The sequence below is a fragment of the Protopterus annectens genome, chromosome 7.part1, assembly GCF_019279795.1.
Source record: "Protopterus annectens isolate FY-2018-M chromosome 7.part1, PAN1.0, whole genome shotgun sequence".
NCBI classification, from domain to species: domain Eukaryota; kingdom Metazoa; phylum Chordata; order Ceratodontiformes; family Protopteridae; genus Protopterus; species Protopterus annectens.
In genome coordinates, this window is record NC_056740.1 from 450150639 (window position 1) to 450166263 (window position 15625).

The 15625-nt window shown below is 38.0% G+C and overlaps 1 protein-coding gene across 1 annotated transcript in view; it reads left to right on the top strand.

The window, feature by feature from the left end:
* Positions 1 to 9543: 9543 nt before the first annotated feature.
* The window catches only part of SHISA5 (shisa family member 5), a 766277-nt gene continuing 760195 nt past the window's right edge, over positions 9544 to 15625 (top strand). The window contains exon 1 of the mRNA XM_044078913.1: positions 9544 to 9738. Within this exon, the coding sequence (XP_043934848.1) occupies positions 9672 to 9738 (67 nt within the window). The 5' untranslated portion in view covers positions 9544 to 9671. The remainder of the gene's footprint in view (positions 9739 to 15625) is intronic.

Consider the following 15625-nt stretch of genomic DNA (forward strand, 5'->3'; position numbering starts at 1 on the left):
ACTACCTTCTAACACTCATAACACTCACAACTAATGCACCACCTACTAACTAACACTAACAACTAATAGAACACCTACTAACTAATAAGCTCCTGTCCACTCACAACTAATGCACCACCTACTAACATTCACAACTAATGCACCACCTACTAACACTCACAACTAATGTACTACCTTCTAACACTCATAACACTCACAACTAATGCACCACCTGCTAACACTCACAACTAATGCACCACCTACTAGCACTCACAACTAATGCACTACTACTAACACTCATAACACTCACAACTAATGCACCACCTACTAACACTAACAACTAATAGAACACCTACTAACTAATAAGCTCTTGTCCACTCACAACTAATGCACCACCTACTAACTAACTAATAAGCTCCTGTCCACTCACAACTAATGCACCACCTACTAATTAACACTCACAACTAATGCACCACCTACTGATTAATAAGCTCCTTGCCAACTCACAACATGGATTCTAACCAGGACATACTACCACCACTGCCCTGCTTAACTTCACTAATACTGTAATCAACTAAAAAATAATGGCCAAATGATCACCTCAATATTTCTGGACATGTCAAAAGCATTTGGCACTGTCCCACGAGCAGCTTATACAAGAGCTGGCATCCCCTGACATATCTAAAAATACTCTCTTGTGGTTCCACAATTATCTCTCAGATCACTAACAAGCAGTCAAGTGGCAAGGTAATCTTTCTTCACTGCTTCCTGTAACAACAGCTGTTCCACAAGGTTCAATTATTGGTCCACTACTCTTCTCAGTCCTCACTGATAATCTCCACACTGCAACTAACCTACCATCATACAATATGCAGATGACTCCACTGTTATCTGTGCTGCACCCTCCCTACCACAACTACAAGAAGATACCCAAATATCTTTTATGGCCGTTGACTCTTTCCTAAATACATATCAACTCATCCTAAACCCTAACAAAACCAAACTAATGCTTTTCCCCAACAACTTTCACCAAAAATAACCTCAACCAGAACTTTCAATCACCTCATCTAATTACATACTAACTGAACACCTCATCCAATTGCACACTAATTGAACCAATCTCAGAGATGAAGCTACTAGGTGTCACTATTGATGATAATTTAAAATTTGACAAGCATATTTCTCTTGCAATCAAAAAGGTCCACATTAAATTAGGCTATTTTTACAGAACTAAGGCTTAGCTAACTTTTCTAGACAAACAATTGTCAGGACCCACCTACTCTTCACTCAATTCTATGCCTCCACTATACTCACAAACCTCAAGAAAACTGACTTAAGCAAACTTAAAATATGCTACCATAAGATTGTCTGATTTGCCGCCAACCTGCCCTACAGAACCCATTACTGCCTTGCTCTAAAACAACTCAAATGGCTAGAAATTCCTAACTTCCTATCCTTAAACCAGCTTACCCTAGACCACTCTATACTACACCTTCCTGACAAATCTCCAGCCATACGCAACCTAGTTAAAATACACCTCAACAACAGGACCCTGAGATCCTCCAACAAACTGCTATTAAAAGTTATAAAATCCAATAATAACTTTGGTGATTTTCTTTATTGTAATAACATCTCTAAAGCATGGAAGTCTATCCCTCAGAATATACTACACACAACAAGCCCAGCACAGTTCAAAACTCACTAAAGATCCATCTAAATGACAACTGCTTCTACACTTGTTCCTCACCAGGGTGAATTTACTTGACATTTCCTACCTTTACACACCCTCTCTACTTTTTCAACTTACTTCACTGAAGTATACTTAACATTTGACAACATTTATAGATTACTAAATTCTATTTGGACAATTATTAGTATCGGGTGCATTCTTTATGATCTGTAAATTCTTCTGATCTGTAACATTTTGTGTGTTTATTTTTTGTGTGGAGCTTTTCTCCCCAGGCCTCCGCTGAAAATGGGCAACTAGCCCAGTCTCAGACTTTCCCGGTAATCAAATCTTAAATAAAATAAATAATGACAGAAAGTACTTTGACAAAGAAAAAGAATTATGTGAAAGAAAGCAAGAAAAATACAAGAGATGTTACATAAGCAAATATATTTTTACAAGGAAAAAGAGAAGCAGCATTGAGTTCCTTACGCAGATTAGTAAAAGAAGGTGGTAATGTTACGAGAGAAATAAAAAATGTCAAAGGAGAACCGGAAAGGACTCAGGAAAAGTTTATGAATAGTGTTTAAAAAAAGAAGAGTGAAAAACCATAGAAAGTAAAAAAAAGTTAACAGAAAAAGAGAAAAAGAACAGTTGGAAAAGGAGATTTCTTTAAATGGGTTGCAGGACCAGATGGAATAGGGTATGGAATATATAAAAATGTAAAAGATTGGCAAAAAAGGTTTTCAAATATTTTGAATGAATGGTTAAATGAAGGTTTCATTTATAAAGAATTGCGCAGTGGAATACTTAAATTCATATGAAGGAAGGAAGCTAGTAGTCAATTAAAAAATTGGAGACTGAAAGTATTGAATAATAATAAGATGTTAACAAAAGTAATACAAAAGAGACTTGAAACTAAAATGGAAAATATTATGGAAGATAGTATATAGTAAAAGGGGAAGGGCGGTCAAGAATTATTCAAAATAGAGAAATTGTGGATGATATTATGAACAGAAAACAAGAAACAAAAATCATGACAGGAGACCTTAATAAGGCATTTGACACAAAAGGATAAGAAATCTTATGGGTAATAATGAAAGAATATAATATAAGTGAGAAAGACAGGAAATTATGCATGTCAATGTATAGTAATAAAATAAAAATACTTGTAAATGGCTGGTTAAGCCAGGAGGTACATATGAAGATTTGTATAAGACAGGGATATCCAGTGAGCTGTATACTTTGCATTAGTTATGAATGTTATAGTATGTGAAATAAATTACAAAATGAAGGAGGAAGGTTACATAATACCTGAAAGGTTAATAATTTCAGTTCTGTTAACACAAGTAGATGACATTATATTAAGTGTGAAAAAAAAATTTGGATAAAAGAAGGAAAAATTGTACAAATGAGTGTCTACAGATGATACAGATGGCTTTAAATAAAGATAAAACAATGGTTTAGGTGAAGTAGTAAAGAATGGGGTATATATTTTACAATGAATGAAATTTCTGTTAGATATAAAATTTGGGAATAAAGATGCAAGTAAAATTCACTGGGGAAAAACAATAGAAAAAATAAAACAAAGCTGTCTTTTCTGGAAAACTTTCAGCGATATTTTACATTCCTGTACTGCATTTATTTATTGTTTGAACTTGTCACTGCTAGCGCTTGTAATGTAATCCCATCTGTCTGTTACTGCACTTCCTTTTCTTGTTCTGATGTTGTCTCCATTTTTCCCACCCTCTCACCCAACTGTTGTTGCGTTCTTAAAACTTGGCGACTTTAGAATTAACTGCCTCTACTCTAACTTTGACATTGGTTCCAGTCTCATTGCATCAGTTCATTCTATTGAGTACAGTGAGATCATGTGGGAAGGCCCACCCCCTTATTTTGCTTACGTTGAATTATCTTCTGCTCCCCCCTTTCTACTTAAAAACCTTTTCAGCTGTTTGTACTGTTTTGTGTCTCTTCCTACTTTATTACTTTATGTTTTGTTTTTGTTGTTTGTTCTTAAAGTGTTCAGTTCCACATTCCACTGCATTTACTACTGCCTGTTAGTTGCCTGATTATATTGAACTGGTACTCTAAGTCTCTCCGTTTTAGTTTAGGTGCTTGAGCTTCAGGCCACTTATTTTACATTAAGAAGGTTTGAGGAGAGGGTGGCCTCTGCCCTTCTGAGCTGGGAATTGCTAAGTGAAGGCTTCTTGTGACTGTTGTTCTAAGTGCCTTTGTTCTGCTTTAAGTAATTGGGTTCCAAACCAGTTGTTTTACATTAGGAGGATTTCTGGTCTAAACTCTTGTGACAGGACAGGATGGTCTACATTCTTCTAAACTGGAAATTGCTGGTTGAAATCTTCATTGTGTCTGTTATTCTGAAAGTGTCTTAATTCTGGTTTAAGCACTTGGACTCCAAACTAGTTACTTTACATTTTACAAACTCTACAACAGAAGAAAAAAACTGTTGCAGAAAACGGCAAAGTCCCAAGACTGGAAAAATTCCATTGTAAGTCTCAGCAAAAAAACTGAGATCCCTCATCAAAGCCTCCAAAGTTAGTTATGAAAACAAAATTGCAACAGAGGCTAAAGACAAGCACAAGGCATTCTTCAGTTACATCAAGAACCTGCATAACAATACGCAGGGGTGCTCCAAGCTACTGCACAACGGCACCACTTATACTGAACCAACAGATATTGCCAACATTTTGGCTGACAGGGCTAGTGTAAACTTTACCCCCACCCCCCAACAGGGCCCATCCCAATACCCAAGGAATGCCAAATTCCTAATATCACAGCTGCTCAGGTAGAAACCGCACTATCCAAAGCCAAAAATACAGCATGAGATCTGATAATATACCTGGCTGCATGCTACATGAATTACAAAGGGAACTGGCACCTCACCTGTGTGCCCTGTTTAACCACAGCCTCAATTCAGGCTTTGTTCCCACTGAATGGCACACCACTACAATCATTCCACTCCACAAAGGCGGAGCGACTACTGACCCTGGAAACTACCGCCCCATTAGCCTGATGAGCCTAATCTGTAAGGCCATGGAGCGCATCATTATGGACCTCATAAATAGGAATATTGGGAACCTTCAAACCCTTGATCCCTCACAGTTTGGGTTTGTGAAGGGCAGATCATGCCTGCTCAACCTGACAGTCACCAGAGCGGTCGATGAAGGCTAGGCAGCCCACACAGCCTACCTCGATCTGGCCAAGACTTTCAACACTATTCCCCACTCAGGGATCATCGACAGACTCACCAATCTAGGCATTAACCCCTACATCATAAGATGGGTTGCCAACTGGCTCACAGACAAAACCCACACGGTGAAAGTAGCGGACTCCAAATCTGACTACCGGGCAGTCACAAGTGGAGGCCCACAAGGATTTGTCCTGGGTCCTCTCCTGTTTGTAATATACTTCTCTGAAGTTCAGGCTAACACCAAAGGTTACCTAAGTTCGCAGACGACTGCAAACTGGGAGCCAATATTGACTTTCAAGCTGATGCCGACATCCTACAAAAAGGCCTCACGGACACCAATGACTGGTGCCAGAACCATAGGTTCATAGGTTCATAGGTTCATAGATTAGTACTAGGCTCCCCGTCTTAGCCATGCCATTGTAAGCCAATTATCCTATCCTCAGACAACCCAACCCACCTTGTGTTTGTAAGGCAAACACCTTAACCATTAGGCCACCCTCCCACTGGTCTTAAGCTCAATGCTAAAAAGTACATTGTCATTCCCTTTGGGAAAAACATAGTGCCCACGAATTACCACATTGATGGTAGCCCTCTCAACTCCCAAGGTGTGATAAGAGATCTAGGGACACAAGTAGATAGTAACCTCTCCTTCAACAACCATGTGGCCACTGTAGTTAGGAAGTCCTTCTGTGTGGCACACCTCATTACAAAAGGTTTTTCATCCAGGAAGAAAAAAAGTCATAATTCCTCTCTACTCATCTCTCATTAGACCCATTATAGAGTACAATGCCCCACTTTGCATGTACCTCACTAGACACCTGCAACAACTGGAGAGGCTACAGAAATTCTTCACAAAGAGGATCCTAGGACTTAAACACATGCCCTATGCAGACAGACTCAAAACACTACAGCTACACTCCGTCTCATATCGCCAACTTAGAGGCAATCTCTGCTTGGCATACAAAGCCATGTCTCACCCAGTGTTCCTAGGCATGCTTCACCTGAAAAAGACTCAATCCCTTCACACCACATGGTCAAAGGACCTCAACCTCATCACCACAATAAAGAACCTGCTCGAGGGACAGGTTCCTAACCCAGAGACTAACCATACTCTGGAATAAACTCCCCATTTATGTCAAGCAGAGCACTTCACTAGCCCTCCTCAAGGGAAATCTTGATGAGTGGATGGGTAACAGGAAATTCACCCCGGGGATCATTTCAACAGCCTTGCTCTTGAGGGGCACAAGGAACTAATGTCCGGCAACAGGATGACTGGGTATTTTCTTGGGCTAGGCTTGTGTTGGCTCCAGGGCCATTAGCCTAGTACGCACCTATGAACCTCTAAGGGAGGACCTTCAACAGATCCTGGAAACTACAGACCCATTAGTCTGACTAGTCTTATTTGCAAAGCCATGGAAAGAATTATCAAGGAAATTATCTAAAGGACATAGGAGACGTCCAGATTTGGATCCATCCCATCTAAGCTTTGTCAAAGGTAGGTCATGCTTACTGAATCTGGTGGACTTCTTTGAAAAGGTCACTAAGGCAAGGAATGATGGGAAAATGGTGCATATTGCCTAGCTAGATCTGGCTAAAGCATTTGATACAATACTCCACTCAATCCTATGGAACTAGGTATAAACCCCTTTATAACATGATGGATAGCCAGCTGGCTCACTGATAAGACCCAAGAGGTTAGAACCAGTGAGGCCACTTCCACAGAGGCTGGTCACCGGTGGAGTCTGCCAGGGCTCTGTGTTGGACCCACTCCTCTTTGGCATCTACTTCTCGGATGTCAAAACCAATGTCAAAGGCCTTTGGCTAACTAAGTTCACAAATTATTGCAAACTGGGGGCAGTCTCTGAATCCCCCCAAGATAAGAACATATTTCAGGAAAGTCTTATACAGACAAACAATCTGTGCCAAAGCATTAGCTTAAAACTCAGTGCCAATAAATGCATTATAGTACCTTTGGGAAGTTTACCACCCCAGGTAACTGCATCATCAATAAACCACTCTTAAAAGTTGATTCACTAGTCAGGGATCTGGGAACTTATGTAGATAGTAACCTAGCCTTCAACCAACACAATGCTCAACTTATAAACAAGGGCATGGTATCTAGGTCCAGACAGGTCATCATACCCCTGTATATGGCCCTAATCAGGCCCAACGTAGACTATAATGCCCCCTTTGGTATGTACCTGACCAGACACATGCAGCAACTAATGGAACATCCACAAAGGTTCCTTAAAAAAATGCAGGGAGTAAACCCAATGTCCTACATTGATTGCCTCAAAGCTTTGTCTCTTTACTCAGTATCACACAGACTTTTGAGTAGTGATCTTTGCCTGACATACAAGGCATCCCTGGACCCTGTTTTGATGAACCTTTTGCACATCTGCAAAACAAACAGAATCAGAACTACCAGATTAAAAGACCTAAGTTTTGCTTGCAACATAAACAGTACATGTTGGAGGGACAGATAAGTTTCTCGGAGAATTCCTATTCTCTGGAACAGGTTCCCCGTCCATGTGAAGCTGAGTTCCTCCCTATCCTATTTTAGTGCAACATGGACCAATGGATTGATAATTGGAAATTCACCCCTGGTCTGGCTCCTATGTCTCTGATGGACAGAGGCAGTCAGTAAATCACCACCTATATAAATCAGATTTGCAGGTCACATTAGTGTGGCATGGGTGGCCTTATAAGGGCCCTAGTGGTTGTTAGCTTAATATACATATATAACCTATTTGTTGAACTTCTACCGCACTAACCTTCTTCTTTTTTTTACATTTCCCCTTTGTGATCATATTTTTTGTATTGTGAAATTTTTTGGGTGTGTTTGCCCATATTTCTTTTCAAATACCTTTGGAGCTGTTTTTTTGTATTGATTCATTTGGCTTTCTTCTTTGCGGAAACATTACTGGATTAGATCTCTCTTTCCTTCCCATGCACATATTTCTTTTTTTACTCCTGTTTTTTTTTCACTTCCTGTTATTTTCAGGTGGCATAATGTTTGTCAGTATATCGTTTTGATGATCTATTGTACAAATGAACAAGTTTTTGTCTGTAGCTTTTGACAGACTTTTTTGTGCAGGCATTTTTCTTTTCTTTAATTTCTTTGTTATTCTTTATTAAATATCCTCTGTGTTTTTTTTTTTGTATAAGAGTAGCAATACCAAATAGTAACAATAACATAATAGTAACATTACATACTTTGCTCCTTGTCCCACACAGTCCATTTTGTCATTTATATGCCTCTTTCTTGGCCTGTCAGTTTTTGTGGACTATTTCTTCCTTCTACTAAGTGTGTGTGTGGGGTGGTGGTGGGGGGGGCTCCTCTCTGAACCTGACTTTGCCCTATAGTGGGAATGTTTCCATGTCCTGAGAATTCTACACTGCTTGGCACCAGTGCGTAGACCAGGAGTGGGCACTTTATTTATTCTGGGACCTGTATCCCCAGCCTCATTTTTTTATTTATTTATTTTTTACCTTTCTCCATGATATATAAAATACTTCCCACTGAGTTAGTTAAACCTGAGATATCATGCTAGTCTTCTGGTCTCCACCAGAGCACCCCACCACCACCACCACCACCACCACCATAGGAGATCTGTCAGCTTCTTCATCTTGGCTTCTCAGCTAACCCTACCAGCTACCCAGTCCTTTTCTGAGCTCAGGATGCCAGCAGAATAGATGGACACCCTGCCTCTGCGCCATTGGGCTGATGTTAAACCAAACACAGTTTTCAGTACAGTAACTTATGCTTTTTCTCAAGTTTACTGTAAATAGGTCATGAGTGAAAAGGTAGCAATGATGCAATTTCATCTGTTTCTAAAGTATTTTATTTATTTTACTTTACTATTTATTTATTTTAAAATAATATAAAATAAATGAGGAGTATACAGACACCTAACTAGAGGATCACTCATTTACCTCTCAGCTGTTTGTGACGCGGCAAGAAACAGCAAATCCTAGTGAAACCTCATGTGCACACAGATATGACATCTAGACCCTGTGCCGGACAGCAAACCAGAAAACCCAAATTATGAAGCAGCCATGCTAACCAGTGCACCATCTCTCAGCTGAAACGTGATAAACGAATAAAATAAGTGACTCTGCATCTGAAACGGTGGTACTGTTCACTGTGGCATAGTTCTCCACCTGTCTTTGTCATGATGTGAGACAAGTGGCCAGAATGTAGGCTACACGCTAAAACTCGAGATTAAAACAGTAGAGTCGGATGCACTCCAGCATGGGTCAGAGTTTGGCTCAACTAGACAATGCCTAAAATCGCCACTGAATAAAGTCTCTCGGCTGTTAATAATTTTTCAGGGATGCCTCAGATTCTTTACTCTAAATGTTGCTGAAGGTTATCATTTGTGATTTTGTTGCAAAGGCATTTAAAGACAGTAATGTTATTATACATATTTTGTTTTCATCCATCAACTTAACTGAATACTGCTAATTAATGTTTAAAAGGTGAGCATCAACTCGCGTCCTCGATTCTTGAAAACGGGGTGACTCTTACAGTAACTTTTAAAAAAAATGAAATAGCCCCCAAAAGCTGTGGCCTCATGGCGACCCATAACATACCCAAACACCAATGCATTACTCTGCTTAGGGGAGGAGTGCACTTTCACGCCAGCGTAGAAAGCTGAGAGCCCGGATCCCTCCTACTTACAGACGTCTTAGACGCTGATGAGCAAATGGGCAAAGAAATTCTGTTGCTCTGGGTTAATTTCGAAACTCACTGCAGGAGCTTGAAGCTTGTTTGAGAGCTCCAACCAACTCGTGTAGATACGCCCGGAAGAGATGGCCGGAGGATCTAGTCTGCGCCTCCCCCTTATGACCCTTGTAGCATTTGTCTGCTGCACTGTGGGTAAGTGATGCTGTTATAAGGGACTTGTTGTTGGAAGGAGCTGCAGGGCAAACAATGTGTTGAGCGTAGTGAAGCGATGCTGCAGCTCACCACCTCGCCGGGCTTTGTTCACCCGAAGTTTATAATGGGCTGAGGGCGGTGGTGGGTGTCTCACCCATGGAATATACCACCACTGCAGCGTGTGCTACCCTGGTGACTCTGTTGTTACCACCTGTCCCACCTTGCGAGGGACAGTCCCTCTTTGGGCAGTTGTGTCCTGACAAACAATATTAAAAATGGCAAATGTCCTGATATTGTAGGACATAATTATGTTCCATATGTTATGTAATAGTTGCATAAAACGGTTATTCTGTATCTAAAATACCTAAATGTTACAAGAAACCGAGTACACAACTAAAATGCTACAAGAATAAGCTTTTATTTAGGCAAAAAAGTTAAGTCATATCCTTTGTACTGACTGTGGGTATGTGTCGGCCTGTAAAATCTGATGTTTGTACCAAAAATGTCCCACTTTGGCCATTTGAAAAGCTGACAACCTGTGTACCTCCCTATTGTTTTCAGCATCTGCCTCTGCGAGCAATAGAATCCGAGAATCGAAACTTTGTTACACGGACATGTGACGTCACAATGTAGGGCATGTGCTCTGATGAGTTAGCTGGAGGACAGCTGGTCGGGTTTTAGTGAGGCGGAGCAGTTGCATAGTCGTAGAGCTTACCGTGGCTCAGCCTAGAAGTGCAAGAAATCTGAGCAAAGGCAAAACAATTTGGAGGGGGGCAACGGCCCCAAAATAGGGACAGTTTAAAAAAGTGTGTTTATAAACTTAGAAAGTTGCAAGAATAAAATATTTTACCATGCTTGTATAGAAGGGATATGCAATCCGAAATTCGAATGTCTGTTATTATTTAATGAGTTTTAAACCGTACCTCTCAAGTGTACCTCATTACGAGGAACATACCTCATGGTCTTAAAAAGTCATGGTCCTCGAAGTTCCACATTGAAAGGCTCCATTGCATATTCAGTGTTAGGTATTTTTTTAACTGATATCCATGATAAACAGAAAAGAATCATATTAATTAATTAAAAGATCTTTTTGGTAAGTAAAACCAGCATATTTTAAGTATTCTATGACCTTCCTAGCTGAAATTGTTAGTAAGCTGTTAGTATGTGTTCCACATTTTGTCCATTTGTTCCTTATTATGAGGGCTAGTGTTCCTGATTTCGGAGATGGAAGGTTGAGAGCTATGCAGTTAATTCCTCACTGATATGTCAGAAAACAGTACACCCCAGCATATTAAATAATACGCGTTTAATCAATAACGTTTGTATAGATTTTCCTGTTAACTATTGTGTAAACTGTAACTCCCAACACATTGGAAGAAAAATAAGTTACTAGATAAATATAACTAGTCAATTGTTTGCATTAATAGGTATTTCGAGTTACAATCTGAATTATATGTTTTACATTGTTAATTGATATTATGTACTGTATCTGAATTATATGTTTTACATTGTTAATTGATATTATGTACTTTATCTGAATTATGTTTTACATTGTTAATTGATATTGTTATGTACTTTATCTGAATTATATGTTTTACATTGTTAATTGATATTGTTATGTACTGTATCTGAATTATGTTTTACATTGTTAATTGTTATTGTTATGTACTGTATCTGAATTATATGTTTTACATTGTTAATTGATATTGTTATGTACTGTATCTGAATTATATGTTTTACATTGTTAATTTTATGTACTGTATCTGAATTATATGTTTTACATTAATTGATATTGTTATGTACTTTATCTGAATTATATGTTTTACATTGTTAATTGATATTGTTATGTACTGTATCTGAATTATATGTTTTACATTGTTAATTGATATTGTTATGTACTTTATCTGAATTATATGTTTTACATTGTTAATTGATATTATGTACTTTATCTGAATTATATGTTTTACATTGTTAATTGATATGTACTGTATCTGAATTATATGTTTTACATTGTTAATTCATATTATGTACTGTATCTGAATTATATGTTTTACATTGTTAATTCATATTGTTATGTACTGTATCTGAATTATATGTTTTACATTGTTAATTCATATTGTTATGTACTGTATCTGAATTATGTTTTACATTGTTAATTCATATTGTTATGTACTGTATCTGAATTATATGTTTTACATTGTTAATTGATATTGTTATGTACTGTATCTGAATTATATGTTTTACATTGTTAATTATGTACTGTATCTGAATTATATGTTTTACATTGTTAATTGATATTGTTATGTACTGTATCTAAATTATATCTTTTACATTGTTAATTGATATTATGTACTGTATCTGAATTATATGTTTTACATTAATTGATATTGTTATGTACTGTATCTGAATTATATGTTTTACATTGTTAATTGATATTGTTATGTACTGTATCTGAATTATATGTTTTACATTAATTGATATTGTTATGTACTGTATCTGAATTATATGTTTTACATTAATTGATATTGTTATGTACTGTATCTGAATTATATGTTTTACATTAATTCATATTGTTATGTACTGTATCTGAATTATATGTTTTACATTGTTAATTGACATTGTTATGTACTGTATCTGAATTATATGTTTTACATTGTTAATTGATATTATGTACTGTATCTGAATTATATGTTTTACATTGTTAATTGATATTGTTATGTACTTTATCTGAATTATATGTTTTACATTGTTAATTGATATTGTTATGTACTTTATCTGAATTATATGTTTTACATTGTTAATTGATATTGTTATGTACTTTTATCTGAATTATATGTTTTACATTGTTAATTGATATTGTTATGTACTGTATCTGAATTGTATGTTTTACATTGTTAATTGATATTGTTATGTACTGTATCTGAATTATATGTTTTACATTGTTAATTGATGTTATGTACTGTATCTGAATTATATGTTTTACATTGTTAATTCATATTGTTATGTACTTTATCTGAATTATATGTTTTACATTGTTAATTCATATTGTTATGTACTGTATCTGAATTATATGTTTTACATTGTTAATTCATATTGTTATGTACTTTATCTGAATTATATGTTTTACATTGTTAATTCATATTGTTATGTACTTTATTTTTGTTGTTCTTGTCCCTCTGGAAAGAAGGTGTGTGTGTGTATGTGACATTACTGTTAGACATATGAATTATGGTAGGACACCTTGGCGCAGCAAACTGAACAGGGACTTGAAGGAGCCTGGAATTATCCCTTATGATATAGTGTCACACAGTACTGTTTTTGTTGTAGAAAGCAAATATTTGTATATTATTTTATTTTCCGTGAGAACTCCCATCAAATATTTTCAGAGCTCAAAACTCATCCATGTTATATCATAGTAAACATGTAATCCAGAGGGCAGGGTTGAAGTCTGGTATCCCATCTGTGACCAAGAGGGTGACAGGAATAACAAGAAAGAGTACAAAGGATTAGTCCAGGTAACATCACTTTAGCTGGCAGACGTAGGAGACTCTCTCTAATACCCTTCCTGTAGGTGGAATAAAGACACGTTGAAGTTTCAAGTAGTTTATTTAGTTAAGTATTTAGAAGGTGGAGTGTTCTTGTTCTAATACATTGCATTCAACAGTTCAGTTATTTTATAGCTCTCAACCTTCCATCGCCAAAATGAGGAACACTGGCCTTCATAATGTGGAACAAATGGGCAAAATGTGGAACACATGCTAATAGCTTACTAACAACTTCAACTAGAAAGGTCATAGGATGGTTAAAACATGCTGGTTTATTTATATAAAAAAGATCTTTTAATGAATTAATATGATTCATTTCTATTTACCATGGATATCCGTTAAAAAAACTTCCTAACACTGAATGAAAAAAAATGTATCTGCTTTTACTGTATTTGTGTTTCTTCCTACTTTATTTTGCTTTTGCGTCATCTTAAAAGTACTCAGTTGCATTTATTACTGCTTGGAGTAATTCATTCTAAGCCTTTTAGTTTAAGCACTTGGGCTTCAGACCAGTTGTTTTATATTAGGAAGGTTTGTGGTCTGCATTGTAGTGGCAGAACAGGTAGTTTACATCCTTCTAAGTTGGGAACTGCTGATTGAGGGCTCAGTGTCTGTTATTCTAAAAGTGTATTAATTCTGGTTTAAGCACTTGGGCTTCAGGCCAGTTATTTTACATTAAGAGGGTTCGTGGTCTGCACTCTTGTGGGAGGAGAGGCTGGACTCTGCCCTTCTGAGCTGGGAATTTCTGGTTAAAGGCTTATAGTGCCTGCATATTTGAACTGTTTCTTACTGAAATTGGTACACCTTGTTTGCTGTAGCATAGACTAGATCCTGGCCTGCTGAATCTAGCTTTGTTTGTATGCTTGTTGTTTGTTTGCTTGTTATTTCCCTAAAATGCTAATTCCACCTAAAATGTGGCTTTTCAGCGCTTCTGTGGATCCCTAGTGATATCTGCATTGCTTACTGTACTTATTTCCTTGCTTCACTTGAAAGAAAGTTACTGTTTGTCGTTTTTGCATTTAAGTTACCTGTAACACATTGCACTTAAGTTACCTGGCACTTGCTCATTAAAGCAATTATATAAGTCAGCACTAAAAAATTAAAAGCACTACACCCTCACAAGCTCCCCTTGAGTACCTTGTTCCCCATTGGCCCTTTTTTCAATTATAAAGGAATTCCCAATACTATTCTAGCATGTCCAAAGGTCAGTTGTCAATCTCCTCTCTGGTCCAGCTGGTGAATCTGGGAATCTTGTGGCAATGTTACAACTGCCTCATGTACACAGACAACCCTCTCCTCCTCCCAACAAATTCCAACACATGTGAGAGATGCAACCATATAGCCAAACTGGAGGCTAAGCTCTCTCAATTCAGTACTGGCGTAACCAGTCAGGAGGAGAAGGAAACCACACTCACTACAATTCCAGTCTCACACAGACCTACCACGACAGCAAACCAAACACATAAACACACAAAAACATACTCGGAGGCTCTAAATAAAAATCTGCCTAAGCAGCAGAGACCTTCAAAGCAGACACCCTAGCAACTGCTACCCCAAAACAAAACACGTGCAACACATAGCTCACAAAGCCAGTGTGCCGAACAGTCACAGCTCTTAAGGCTAAACAACACACCTGATACACTTGTAATAGGTGACTCTATTGTTAGGCACACTGACGTCCCGCTCACCAGGCTGAACAAGGAGAAAGTCACGGTGAGCTGCCTGTTGGGCGCTAGGATCCGCCACATAACATAAGCACTCAGGTCACTCCAAGGCAAGTACAAATATGACTCGGTCATTGTCCATGCTGGTGTGAATGACCTGAGACGTACCTCCCTGGACTACATGAAAAGAGACATAGAGGAGCTCTCTGAGCATGTAGCCCAGGCCAGTATGACCCTGACCTTGAGTAGCATCTTACCGTCACCAAGAATGATGCCACAATATGAAAACAAGATGATCAATTTCAACAATTGGCTTAAGTATTGGTGTCATTCAAGGGGGATCCAATGCCTGTCAGCCTGGGATGACATGCTCGACAAGCCACGATGCTTAATCAGATAATCAGGCCCAAAAGGCGGTACATGAAAGTGCCTGCTGTGTTTTAAAACTGATATTCGGCCTCACACCTGAAGCGATACAAAACGGAGTGAATTATTTTTGAGTACTTCTACTTGACGTCATCGGGCAAGGTCTGCTTGGCTGTTTATAACTTCCTACAGAGGTACACTGAAAGTGATGATAGGGACTGCAGTGAAGTGGCCACATGTCGGCATTTGCATTTGAAGATTTTTTTAGGTGCCGTATGATGATCAGGAGTCTGCATCAATTTTCCCTCTGTA